We start from the raw sequence: 14299 nt of genomic DNA on the forward strand, positions 1-14299 counted from the left end.
AGTGAAGAGAAGAGGTGAGAGGCAACAACCCTGACGGGTACCCCTCTCGAGAGAGATTTGCTCCGTTAGGCTGCCATTGATTCTAATTCGAGCTGTAGGAGATTGGTAAATAGATTTGATACACATCACAGCACCGTCATTAAAACCAAACCTTTCAAGCACGGCATATAGGAAGTTCCAATCTACACTGTCGAAAGCCTTCTCTGCATCCAGGCTTACTAGGGCCGCACTGCCCTTTTTTGTTTGTATCGAGTTAACTATTTGGAGGGTCCTTCTTATACTGTCTTGAGTTCTACGTCCTGAGATAAAGCCAGTTTGGTCTTCATTAATTAAGTCTGTCATAATTGCTCCATATCGCTTAGCGATTATAGATGTGTATATTTTGTAGTCCACATTAAGAACCGATATGGGTCTGTAGTTGTTACAATATTCGGTGTCTTTTCCCTCTTTAGGGATTACTGAGATAATCGCCTCTCTCCATGAGGGAGGTGTTACACCCTCCGCAAGGGTATGATTGAATGATGATTGAAGCATTGGTATCAACTCCTCCTTAAAGTTCTTGTACCACTCTGAGGGGAACCCATCGGCCCCCGGTGATTTATTAGCTTTCAGACTGGAAATTGCTCTAGATATTTCTTCATGACTGATGGGGGCAGTCAGTTTGCTGTTTTGCTGCGTACCAATACGTGGTAAGTCTAGGAAGTTAAGAAAAGCAGTTTTCTTATCTTTATTTGAGGAACATGGTTGTTTATACAAGTTTTCGTAATATTTCTTAAATGTTTCTTCTATTGCTTCCTGGGTATACTGCAAGTTATTTGTAGATGGGTCTCTAATCTTGTGAATCGTATTAACAGCTTGCTGCTGTCTAAGACGCCGTGCTATCAGTCTAGCTTCCTTTGGGCCATTCTCATAATAATCCTGTTTCAAAAATCTAAGTTTTTTTTCCACTTCTTCAGTCAATATATTGTCAATTTCCTTTTTTAGTGTTTTAATTCTGTCTTGGAGCTGAACATTCCGAGTTGTTCGGTATAATATTTCTGTGTTTTTCAATTCCTCCACCTGGCTTAGGTACAGGGCCTTCCTCATTTGGTGTTGTTTTGAAGTTATAGCAATAAGCTTCCCTCTGAGCACAGCTTTGAATGCATCCCAAAACACCGTTGGGCTAATTTCTTCAGTGGAGTTTTCCTCTATGTATTGCTTTATATCTTTCTTGATTTGGTCTTTCGTTTCTTTATTATTCAGACAGCTCAGATTTAACCTCCAACAGGTATTTCTACGCCTACTATTTAGATTTAGCTTTAAATGAATGGCACAGTGATCAGCAATATCTGCCACTCCAATTGTGCATTCAGTTACTCTGTGTAGATCCCATCTGTTCATTAAGACATAGTCAATTCTTGAGTAAGTGTTGTGAGTCTTTGAGTAGTGTGTATACTCCTTATCCAGTGGGTGGTGTTCCCTCCATACATCTACCATTCCATGCTCCTTCATAAATGTATTAACCATTCTCGCCAGGCTGTTTTTGCTTCTATTTGTGCTTGTTGTATCAATTCTATGGTCGAATACCACATTAAAGTCTCCTGCACACAGCACAGTCCCTTCAGATTCTGACATGACTGTAGTAAGTAGAGTCTTCACATTTTGTTGGTTGCTCTCAGGGGGAATATAGAGATTGATTAGTGTCACCGCCTCCCCTTCTAGTTTACCTCTTACAATAATGTATCTCCCCTCACTGTCCCGAATTTCTTTAGAACATTCAAAATTAACTGAATTTTTAATAAGTATTGCTACCCCCCTTTTACGACTTTTCTTGCAAGTACTATAGTAAGAATTTCTGTACCCAAATTTCTTCAATTTATCATGCTCTTCCTGCGACAAATGTGTTTCCTGTAGATATATTACATTGGCATTAAGCTTTCTCATTTTGAGTATCACTTTGCTTCTTTTAATTGGGTTATTCATCCCATTGACATTCATTGACACCAGCGTTATATTCCTCATCTTTTCACTGTTAAGTTTTGCTTTATTTTTGGCTTATCACTATCATAGCATCCCACACTAACTCTAAGAACTTGGAACAACATAACAAGAAACTTAAGAGAAACTGAAAATACGTATTTCTTACCCACAGCGTCCCTGTGGTTCGTGGGGTATATCCCTTTCAGATTAGGGGCCCCCGTGAGATCCAACATAGGTTCCTTAAGAAAAAAGAAAAAAAAAAAGAAAAGAAAACCTACCACTTTCCGGTCTACCTTGCCTTGAAAAGTAACAGAGTAATGAACCTTTAGTTTCAGAGTTCTACTGTTCAGTCATTTCCACCGGATTCAAATGTTTGTATCCTCACTTATAAGTTCTCGGTGTTAGATCGCTGCCATCCCAATGCATTTTGCAGTCGCTCCTCCAGCATCGTGCTTTCCCCGCTCCGCTGCGGCACCTCCACCTGTATTCCTCTCCTCCTTAGCTCCTCCGCCGCCGCCCGGCCACTGTCATATGTCCTGGCGCCGCTCTCCCAGTGGATCCTGATTCTGGTCAGAGGCGTCTGGAAGCGAATTCCTCTCTCTTTTAAGGCTTTCTTAATTCCAGCGTATTCCTTCCTCTTTTGAACCACGTCGGCAGCGTAGTCATGATCAAAGAAAAGCTGCTTATCCTGATGTACAACCTTTTTCTTCCACGCTGCCTTCAGCACCATCTCCTTGGTTGAGAACTGAAGAAAATTAACCACCACCGATCGCGGAGGTTTTTCTGGTCCGGGTTTTGGCACCAGAGCTCTGTGCGCCCGCTGAATATTTAGAGCAGAATCCGGCGGGAGCGAAAGCTCAGCTCTCAACAAGTCCTCCACACACTGCAGCACAGAGTTTCCTTCAGAGCCCTCTTTTAGGCCAAAAATGCGAATGTTGTTCCGTCGGCTACGGCCTTCCAAGTCAGCCAGTTTCGTCTGAATATTCCGTTGTTGCTGAAGCGACTGGATTAGAGCGTCTTTTGCGGCCAAATTCCACCTTTCCATCTCTTCCAGTCTTTTCTCAGCTTCTTCGAGTCTGGTCTCATGGCTAGCTAGCTCGTTCGCAGTTTCTGCCAGCTTTGTATTAATGTCTTTCTTGAAGCTGTCGAATTCGTCCTTCATTTCTTGTGTGATGTCTTTCTTAAACGTGGCAAACTCGGTTTTAAACTCTGCTTTAAGTGAGTGAATTTCCTTAATGATGTCCTGGAAGTCTGCGTGAGGGTGGCTAGCTACATCTCCTTCCATCTGCTCGCCTTGCACGCTGTTCTCGGACATGTCTGCGTTGCCCCCTCTTACCAGCTCCACTTGTTTCACAAAATCCTTAATGTTTCCTTGTCTTTTTGACCTTCTTCCACCTTCCATGGCATTTATTACACGGTTTAGCGGTGGAAATATTCGAATTCTGGTTCTCTTTCGAGTTTTGACCGGGAGCTGCAGGTTTATGCTGCCATCTTCCTTACGTCCCCCTAGTGGTCCCCCCCGTGGCAGCTTTTTTATTGAATTGTGGACATTTCTGTTATAATTTTACTACATCAGTTTTTACAGCTGCCCACAGTTTGTTATCTAGCCTGTTTTAAATAGTTTTATATAGGAAGCGGACGGTTTCATTGAGACATTTCATGTATGGGTTCTGGGAAATATTAACTATTGCAGGTGCAACAGTTATTCAGTTCATCATTTCTGGTATTTGTAAGTAATGTGCCAAAAACTCTCTTACTTTTAGGTTTTATTTCTCTAATGTCAGATGCTTTAGGAAATTGTACAGGGATTTTTAGACATTTGCCTGATTACAGAAATTTCTTTACCTGTTGAAAAGTCTGTTGGATGGATCATTATAGCTCACCTGGTTGAACAGATGACCCATGTACCGAAGGCCAGAGTCTTTGCTGAAGCGTCCGGGTTTCGAGCTTGCCTCAGACTGTTTTCTGGATGTCACCCCCACCCCCCACCGTACTTTCCTGTCTGTTTTACACTCTCTTATCTAGAAAAACTGCCAATCTTTACAGTAAATGGATCGGATAAATGTCAGCCTTGGACAGTGGTGAATGGCATCTTACTTGCCTGTTGGCTCATATCAGCTATAATTTCCATTATTTAGTCAATATGGGCGTATAATGCTGATATTGGGTAATATTTGGCTGATAAAATTGTGATTGCCTTGTCATTGCAGAATTATTGCATTATATATTGCTGTGTATGTTTACTATATATAGAACTAGTATTTAGATTAATTATTGCTTGTTTTGACTTGCAGACTACAGATTAAAAAGGAGATTTTAACCACATCTGATAGATTTTTTGCACATTTGCTCTGATTATGTAAAATGTAGGTATTAAAATATTTGCAGGCTCTGAAAAAATGACACCATTGGAGCGCAGTTATTTTTCATCATTTCTACTGAGCCCCAACTCGAGCCTTAGCTCACTTTGAGGGGGTGGAGGGGTACATACCAGAAAGTATTAAATGCATTAAAGCTGCAGTGAGGTAATGAAACAATAGGATCCCAGCTTCAAAAGTGCTAGACTTATAGTCATCGCCTGCTTAACTTGCCACAAAACTTCCTTTCAGTTCTTTGATGTGCGGGAGAGAAAAGGAAGGATTACACAAGCAGGAGCTCAGTCAGCTGAGCCCTTCTGCAGCGGTGCATTTGTATTCTGCGAGGAGTAGGCGGTTGCTGGCTGTTGCTATTGTTCCACCTACTGCAATCACAACCTAATTAAAAATTAATGTCTGTATTGCCGAACAGCACACATGCACGCAGACGTAAGATCTCAGAAGCACACATTCTGTATTTTACTCTGCCTTTCTCATGCGCACACCCTCAAATAAAAATCTACTGCAGTGTTTCTGATTAAATACTCAAAACGCTCCCTTCTGCTCGTGTGTGTGTGTATGTGTCTTTGTGCACGCAGGTCCGTCTCGGGGTTGGTTCCAGCGTTCCAAGATGCTGCAGATTCAGGCATGCTTGAGGATGGTCATGGAGTGGGCGAGCAGGTCCGGTCTGGGACATCTGGCTGAAAAATTCTTCACCAAACTCAACAGCACAGTGTCCATATTGGCCACACACCCCCAACAGCTCACTCAGGTAACACACAGGGAAATGTCTTTTTTGTTTGTATATGATGAGCCTCACATTGCTATAAGCAATGGGGAGGGAATATGTGGGCGTAAGCAGAAAATCTTAAAATAAAAAATTAGTCTCAAGTTGTAAATGAAGTGATCGATCAGCTTGTGATGAGTGACGTCCTACAAAACCCTGCTAATAAACTTGTGACTCCCCTGACATCCTCTCATCTCTTCAAGTCTGGGATTTATTTCTGCTCTTTGTTTGCAGTTGGGGTGGCGAGCGCTGTCCAGTGAGCACCCAACTCTAAAACCAGTCCAGCTCCACCGCATTCTCACTCAGTACCAGCTCACAGCAGAGATAGGCCCCGTTCCAACATGGCAACCCAGCAGCGAGGACGAGCCGTACATATACAGAACAGGTACGTTTGTGAGCTTGTGTGAATTTTTCCGGCCAGAGACGCTGACAACATTATGACAACACGAAGCCCTCGTGTTATGAGTTGGGATTATAGGTACAATAAATACTGGTCTGAATCTCGTGAGTTGGCAGTTGGAGGCCTGTTACTGTCGTGCTAAAGGTCAATTGTGTAATGGTTTACAGGGGTTGTTGAGCAGCTTGTAGAATGAAGGAGAAGATCAAGCAAAAACAAATACACATGAATGCGAATGTGGATAAATCTGTTTTAAACCAGGACTGCTACTGATATTTGGTCGTTTAAAAATCTTATTTGTGGGCCGATATTTTTATTTCTTTCACACAAAATATTTTTTTTTATCTGTTTTATCTATTATTTATTAGTACACACTAACGTTACATGACAGTACAGTTTAAAAATGAAAAAATGATGGTTTTATTGACACGTTGTTGTTTATATGTTTACACTTGGGTCAGCTGGTTTGTGGCATTACCATCAGAGAAGTTGCAGAGTGCCCTCTGGTTGACAAACTAAGAAACATCAACACTCTTGATGTAATTGGGAGACTTTCCCTGTTGTCTCTTTCCTTGCTGTATTTTTCATTTATTGGTGCATATAGATGCCGATATCACTATATCAGGAAATAGCTGAAATTTTTTCTTACGTGTTTGACAAGCAGCTTTATAACTAAAGGAGCAGAAATTCTCAGACAGTACTGAATCACAGTGATTTAACACAATTACTCGTTGACTTTGAAAGCACCATGCACTTATTAAGCTGTCAAAACAACATTTTTAACATTATTTCCTCTGTAAGTGTGGATACTAGCTCTGCATGAGTTTTTATGCCAGATGACCTTCCTGATGCAACCCCAGAGATTTGTCTCTTTCTGGGATTGAACTAAAAAGCTTTCACTTGTTAGGTGAATGTGTAAATCAAAAAGAAAAATAGGTTGCCTGCTCCAGTTTAGCTCCACTTTTCCCATTAACTGAGATGCAGGATGAAGGGTATCCAAAGCTATCCAAGACAAACTGATGTTCTTACGCTGCAGAAAAGGTCATGTGCAGGCGGCATCTCGACTTAAAGGCGTTTAGTCATAATCCTACAGGTGGTAGCTTTGTACCGTTGGCTCCTCAGCCAAACAGATGCACCAAACGTCCGAGTCTGAGGTATTTGACATCACATAATGAAGTAATAAAACTACCTTGGTCTAGCCTCATATTTACCTGTTAATGGGTGAACAATCTAACACTTTGTGAACTTTGGGCACTTTGTTGAGCGAGGAGAGCAGAGGAAGGGAAAGATATGCACTGATTTGTTATAAAGAAGACATAATAGTTTTTGTGCCCAACAGTTGATTTGGTTCATCTGGACGTAGCGTTTCAGTGGGAGAAATGTTTCATCACTTCTTCAGTCTCAGCTGACTGCAGGTTTCCCCAATCTTATAAACAGTACATTTGCATAATGACTGAAACTGGCACCACTGAAAGAACAATGGACTGGGAGGTCAGTTCCTTGATCATTAATATGCAAATTCTCATGACCATTGATCAATTATTTCATTATTTATAAGATTGGAGAAACCTGCAGTCAGCTGAGACTGAAGAAGTCACTTGGATGAGTGATGAAACGTTTCTCCCACTGAAAACGCTACGTCCAGATGAACCGAATCAACTTTTGGGGATACCTGGATGATTGAGCACGCATCAAGACGAAATAGTTTTTGTGATTGTTGGAAGACAAAATTGTAATTAAAAAACAAGGATTATTGATGACCTACTCATACTTCAAAGCATTTTGAGGTTTCTTGAAACCAGGATCAGAACTGGTAGATAGAAGAGAGAGTGCTAGATACACGTTGCGTAAACTTGTGTGCATTCAATACAGTTAATGCTAACTAGCAGCTAGCGCTATTTATACTAATTGTGCATTGTGTATTGAATATGTAGTCCTTCAAGACAGCAGCACAGATTTATGTTAACATCACTGTTTGTGTTTGCAGTCGACCTCCTGGAGAGCTTTGAGAACCACCCTCCAATTGTGCTGCCCAGCTCGGGCTTCAGAGTGGACCTGGACAGCGAGTGTGTAGAAGACAGCATCTACAGACAGCTGCTCTACATCCGGCACTACCTGTGGGGGCTCCGCACCAAGACGCAAACACACACCAACACTCCCAGTGTGCAGACACACTCCAATGGAACCAACACAGCTGACTGGCCGGAAGTTCAGGTTCAGAAAGACAAACATACACACACTCAAGTGTGTACTTGAGTACACCTAGTAATCCAGGCCATGTGCCTCAGCAGCTGTGGCTGTTGAGGAGTTCCTCGTAATCCCATAAATGAAAGACAAAACCCTCTATTCCAGCCAACCCACACACACACACACACACACACACACACACACACACACACACACACACACACACACACACACACAGAGAAACCTAGACATGGTTAAATCATGGTTAATCTGATTAGTCTTTAGGCTGTCTAATTAGTGGGAACGGCTGACTAGACCATAATCCCTAGTGTTACAGCACCCTCATATGTACACATACCCGCACACAGAAAAGTATGCATTTAAAAGTATGCTCACTGGAACATTAATATGTGCAATGATAATGCATTCAAATTTTAATCATCTCAAGCTGATGGGTTTTCATGCAGGAGCAAAGCTTCAGCGATGCTCTAAATATTCTCGCAGGTGAAAGAAAAAAGGAATAATTGTTATTGCTATCATCTGCATCCTCACTTTAGATGTCAGATTATCCTCTAAAGTCTGTCTGTCCCATCTCAACACAGAGGGAGCTTCTACCTCCGAGCCACAGCAGTCCCCGTTCAGGGGGTCCAGGGGACGACGGGCCAGGAGAGCCAGGAGAGGAGAGAGGACGGGACAGACCCTCAGGCCAGTCTCACACACACAGCCTCAGACGGAACGGCACCATTCACCACCCTCGAACTGCAAATCCAGACCCGTCCTGCCTCCTGACTCCTCCCAATACCCCCTTGTACCCTGAAGGAGGAGGCGGAGGAGGGCCTGTGCCGCTCATCGGCACCAACGTTCAGACCAACGGCTGCACCGGCAGGACTGTGGCTGAATGTAAAAAGACCAATGGACTCATCACCAACGGACTGGAGGGTAGGCCACGTTATTTACAGGAGGTGGACAAAATAGCAAAAACTAATGTGCAGATTTAATTTTTTTGATAAAAACACAAATAACAAGTACCAGTGTGTAATCAGACCCCCCCCCCCTTACCAAAAAAAGAACAAAGGCTTCACACAAGCTGATTTTTTTTGTACTGAATTGCATAATGCGCTTTATTATTATTTTTTATTATTTTGTCCACCCCAGATGTGCAAGTTTAAATCTTACAGTTAATTTTAGATAGTGAGCATGCATGTGTTTAAAAAAATCAGCAACATTTCAGATCTTCAGCAGTAGATACCTGCAGATATTGACAACCTCTGCTCTCGTTTCTAAGTTTCAAATCCATCCATCTCACTGCGGCAAAAACCATTATTAATTAAGGTCACAGGAATCCAGAGTTTGCTTTGGCACTACACCCTCTGCAGAACAGAATTAATGAAGAAACAGCAGATTTACATTGATCAACCATGTTACGGTCAATACCATGTCACTCAGTGACGTGTGTGTGCGTGTGTGTGTGTGTGTGTGTGTGTGTGTGTGTGTATTGCGGGAGGATTTGTCACAAACACTTTATTAATGTGGCATGTTGTACATTTTATTACTGCTCAGTTTAAAACGCCTTTATAGCTGCACTGAAAGGGCATGACAAAAAATGCTGATTTAAAGTGTGTGCAACAGTAGATCCCCTTCACTGTGTAGTGAGTGTGACCTCTGCAGGCAGAAGCATGTGTGTGTGGTATAGCAGCTGCACCTTTGCACATGTCTGAATATCCGCGTGTTTCTTCTGCACAGCAAGTCTAGTGTTTTTTTCCTGTTTGTCCAACCCCATAGCGAGACCCTGTGTGTGTCTGTGTGTGTTTTGTGCCTTTGGGTGTCTGTGTCCTCTGCAGGGTGTATTAGTGGGTGTGAATTCCCTTTCCCTGTATCCTCCCCCGGCGTCCCCTCCCTTCCTGATGACTTGTGTGTGGTGTTTGTAGTGGAACTGGACAAGGGACCCTACGGACTGGGCATGGGACTCATAGACGGCCTGGTAAGTAGACAAACGCATTTTTCACAATATATCGAGTTTTAGCCACGTGCTTTAAAAATGCTGGGTCACTAACATATAGTATATAGTATAAAGATTAGATCTAAGTATATAGATTAGATTATAGATAGTTTATTCATTCCCGGGGGGAAATTCACAAATTTCAGCAGTATCCACATGCACATGCTAGACATACAATAAATACTGACACTGATAACTACTACTTTTTACACATTTTAAAGTTACATATTGCAAATAAATTAAAGTGCAAAGTAAATTAATACTTTGTATTCATATCCCTTATTTATTGTTTAAGAGCTACCTCCCTGAAAATGTCATTTTTACCCTCCTAGGACCTGGCGTGTGGACAACACATTTTGGGTTGTCTAGACCAAAATACCAAATTTTGCTCTACAAGGGCCTAATATGCACATTATACTGCCACTGTTCTCTGCCACTGTTAAAACGAATGTCCTCATATGTGGATCTCATTTTTCTTAGAAACAAAAATCAGGTATATTAAAAAAAATCAGGTAATTCTTTGTTTTTACATTCATCAGGTCCCAATCAGCCCAAATAGCAAAAAAAGAAATTTTTAAAGTTTTTAAACACTGTGGTTTTATTTTGAATGCTTACATTATTTTTACTTTGTGCACAGAAACAAAATTATTTCACAAAAACCAAAAACTACCAGGGTCAAAATTATTAGCCCATTAATTTTAACAGTCACTTGTGCATCTTTTTTGATGGATAACAGCCTGCAGTTGTTTTTGTAGTTTTCAACATGTCTCACACACGTCTCCTGAGCAATCCCAGCCCATTTTTATTTGGCTAATATTTCAAGCTCCTCCAGATTTGATGGTTTTCAATTCACTCCTCAGATTTTCCATGACATTCAAGTCAGGGTTTTATGCATGCAAGTTAATAACCTTTACTTTGGTTTCTGGAGATTATCGATTATTGTTGTTTTATAAGATAAAATCACAACCTACACCCAGTTTTGCTGCTGACTGCTTAGGTTTTCTTTCACCTTGACGCAGCTGCAGACGCACTGAAGCATCCCCACAGCATGATACCTCCATCACTGTGTTTCACTGTTGGATAGTGTTCTTTAGCTTGCACTCTTCTCCATTCTTTCTCCAAACATGACCAGAATCTCTGAGGCCAAAGAGCTTTAGTTTTATAATTCTGGTATGCATCATTTTTCACCAGGTTGATCTTAGCATACAGTCTGGCTTGCAGGTGTCTCTTCTGCAGAAGTTGAGTTTTTTTTGGTCTTCATCCTCACAGTCCAGTGACTCTAGCAGGGCTCTAGGGATTGTCTTCTTTGAGACTACAATTCCCAACTTAGCTAAGTCATTCACTTGCGTCCTGGCAGTTGTTCTAGGGTCTTTAAACACATCTCTCACTAGTTTTCTTTCCAGAGCCTTGATGCTTTCTCAAGTGACAGCTCGCTAAAGTTATTATATTGTGTGCAAATTGGAAGATAACACTCAGTTTTAACTTTATTTTACAAGCTTTGAGTATAATTCTGTTATTGTGTGCAAATTTTCCTACCTATAACAAAAGGTTGTTAACGTTAGTGTCTAGAAAAGGACCAGAAAACCAGACCAGACTAACTAGAAAAGGTTCAATGGTAGAGGTAGTGGTGCTGGGTTTTGTATACTTCTAAATATCAGTTTAAATCAGCAGTTATCAGTAGTAGTGAATGCACACAGCTTTAATGGACACCTGCCTCTGGCCAAGTACTTTCCCTGGCTGTGGCATCAATCGATTTCCTTTGCTTTCTCCATCCTGCAGCACACTCCTCTCAACGCTCCAGGCATTTACATCCGGACTCTGATTCCCGATGGACCAGCCGCCTCTGATGGCAGACTGAGGATTGGAGACCGCATCCTGGCGGTGAACGGTACCAGTCTGATAGGAGCAGACTACCAGAGGTAAGGGAGAAGTTATAGTGGAGGCGTTAAACAGAGATAAATGATACCACTGAGTTATCACTGACTTCAATGACAATGAGCAAACTTTCCACATTGCTAACCACTGCTGTCAGCCTCTTAAGCCGATTGATTACTTTGATTGGTCGAAGCTCAGACAGTGATGCCATGTTATCCTCACGTTTCTGCTGAGCATCAGGTAACCAGACTCTGTCCTTCTCCCTCCGCTTCCTCCCGTTTGTGCCATTACAGCGCGGTGGATTTGATTCGTCTGGGAGGGGGTCGACTGCGTTTCCTGGTAGCCAAGTCCGACCCAGAGGTCTCGGAGAAGATCAGCGCCTCCTCCTGCTGATTACCTCGGCCTCCCAGCTAAGACATGCACAACATGCTACACCGGACTGGAGATAGGAACTAACAAGGAATACAGATGTGTGCACTGACAAACGGGATACACACACCACTCTCGGCCAAAGGAGTACCTACGCCTCATGAAATATGAATGTGAAACCCAGCGTCTGCACGGCTCAAAGCCAAGCAGATTACACTCCACGACTCCACTGAACAGCTGCCGTACCTGCTTCCCTCACGCAGACTCCTGCTGGGTTTGTATAACAGACACAATCTTAAACCCTCGGTGACTTCAAAGGAGTCCGCAGCGAGGAAAGTTGCCTAATTAATCAGCGTTTGAGGTGGGTTAGGTCTAACCAATCAGTATGCAGTGTGAGGCGGTTTAAAGCACAGCGGATTCTCATCAGTCAAGCCCAGAGGCACGTGTGACTTTTGCCAACAGTATTTTTGAGTCGTTTCTATTAAATTCCAGATGTAAATAGCACGCTGAGATGCCTACCCAGTTCTCTGAAACAGGTAGACACAAACTGAAGATGTACTTTAGAATTTTAGAAGTATTTGCAAACAAAGTGAGCCTCAGTGAACCCCTGAATGTTTTGTAAATCCATTTGTTGTAGCGAGCAGTATCAGCGTCTACTCCACAGACGCAAGTTTGTGAACGAGTGTTGACTTTTGCACTGAAGAGTGGAAGAAAACGACAGAGGCAGTGAACTGAAAAATCACGAGTAGTACAACCTCGCTCTCCCGTTCCACCTGTGACATCGTACCTGGACTTCACTTTCGCTGGGGGAGGGGGCACTTAGTTAATAACCACTCCATGAAGACCACATGCTCCACTCCAGACTCTCAGCTGCATCCTTGCAGTGCATTTAAACTGCAGCATAAACAGCTGTTTGTAAATATTCAACATTGTCTCACACATATTATTTGGATCTTCAGAAGATGAAGTCGCCTTTGGGAACGACTCGTGTTGTTGTGGGTTTTTTGTTTTTCCTGAAATATATTTGAGACACTAAAGCCTACAGACGGAGAAAAGGGAAAGTGCAGTCATTGGTTGTAAACTTTTTTTTTGTATGTCATGGTTTGCTCAACAACATTACAAGAAAAGTGGTAGCCACCCATGCTGTTTGTGCTGGTTTTAAGTTAAAATATTGGGCTTGGATAGCTGCCTGGAATCAGATATAATTCTCTTTATTCTAATTATGCTTTGAATAAAACAAATTTAGCAGCAGCAGTTATTTTACTAGACAAAACATCCCAGCTGCCGTGGTCGTATAGTACAACATAAAGTACCTCCTGCCCCCGATCACTTTACCTTGATAGAAAAGATCAGAAGGTGAGGACGAGATGAAGAGAAGCCTGGAGCTCAGAGAGAGCTCGACTGCACTTATAAGAAACCTTTTAATGTGAAGGTGGATGTAAGCCTAGCTCTGCTGTGTAAAAACTACAAAGTCCTGAAGATGGACTACAAAAAGCACCCATGTGTCAGGTTGTTCCATGCATTTGGTGGAAAAAATGAAGTGAAATTACATTTTTGACAAATTCGGATTCAACCTGCAAAACATCGTCCTTCACCTCGTGAAGCCTGAACCATGAAGTACCTGATAGAAAAATGTTTCTTTTTTAAAACCGAAGCTACAGAAAAAAAAAGATAAATTTGGATAGTTTTAATTTGTATTGTTTTTGCTACATTTGCCATTTTTGTGTGATTTATTAGTAGGTTTTTTTAAAAAAAATACAAAATAAAAATCAAACTGATGAGTGTATATGATACACTTGGCATTGTGGGGTTAAGAAGCAGCTTATCACAGCGGCGTGATGTTCAAAGTTCAGCCGTGCCAGTTGCGGTATCACAGTGTCTATCAGTTATGAGACTGCATCGTTACATTTCCTTTCTCCTCCTAAAGGAGGCATGAAAACACCTTTGCTTTATAATGTAGAGCCATGCTGACACGTCCAGATCCCGTCACTCACTCCAAATCCTTCCTCAGCAAATCCAAGTGTTGGACCACAGCATCAGCCAGTGCTACAAGGGTCACCTGACTGACCATAACCACCAATCACAGCAGGGCATCCATATCTAGCTTTACCTTACCATCTGATAATGTTTTCTAGAGTTGTAACTGGCTGGTTATTTGCACTGTGGATTTTTTTTAAGCAAAGTGTGAAACTCTGCATGAGATATTTGCCAGTTTTACTTAAACCATAGTTTTGCTGATCATTTCTGCAGTTTGAAACTTGTTGGGTGTTTTCATTGTTTTTTTCCCCAGTTTTGTTTCTTTCTTCTTCTTTTTTGCAGTAACAGTTTCCTTTTGTGCGTTTCAGGGTTTGTATGGCATTGATCTCGTGCAT

At 42.0% G+C, this 14299-nt stretch overlaps 1 protein-coding gene across 6 annotated transcripts in view; it reads left to right on the forward strand.

The window, feature by feature from the left end:
• radil (Ras association and DIL domains) overlaps positions 1–14109 on the forward strand; it is a 36549-nt gene extending 22440 nt beyond the window's left edge. For 5 of the 6 annotated variants that reach the window (XM_004568319.3, XM_004568320.3, XM_004568322.3 and 2 more), the window contains 7 exons: positions 4913–5085; positions 5335–5485; positions 7485–7711; positions 8287–8623; positions 9526–9665; positions 11463–11602; positions 11852–14109. In XM_004568319.3, the coding sequence (XP_004568376.1) occupies positions 4913–5085; positions 5335–5485; positions 7485–7711; positions 8287–8623; positions 9526–9665; positions 11463–11602; positions 11852–11951 (1268 nt within the window). In that variant the 3' untranslated portion in view covers positions 11952–14109. The remainder of the gene's footprint in view (positions 1–4912; positions 5086–5334; positions 5486–7484; positions 7712–8286; positions 8624–9525; positions 9666–11462; positions 11603–11851) is intronic. The other variant, XM_004568321.3, reaches the window with a different exon arrangement.
• The last annotated feature ends 190 nt before the right edge of the window (positions 14110–14299 follow it).

Source organism: Maylandia zebra, linkage group LG6, assembly GCF_041146795.1.
Source record: "Maylandia zebra isolate NMK-2024a linkage group LG6, Mzebra_GT3a, whole genome shotgun sequence".
NCBI lineage: Eukaryota > Metazoa > Chordata > Actinopteri > Cichliformes > Cichlidae > Maylandia > Maylandia zebra.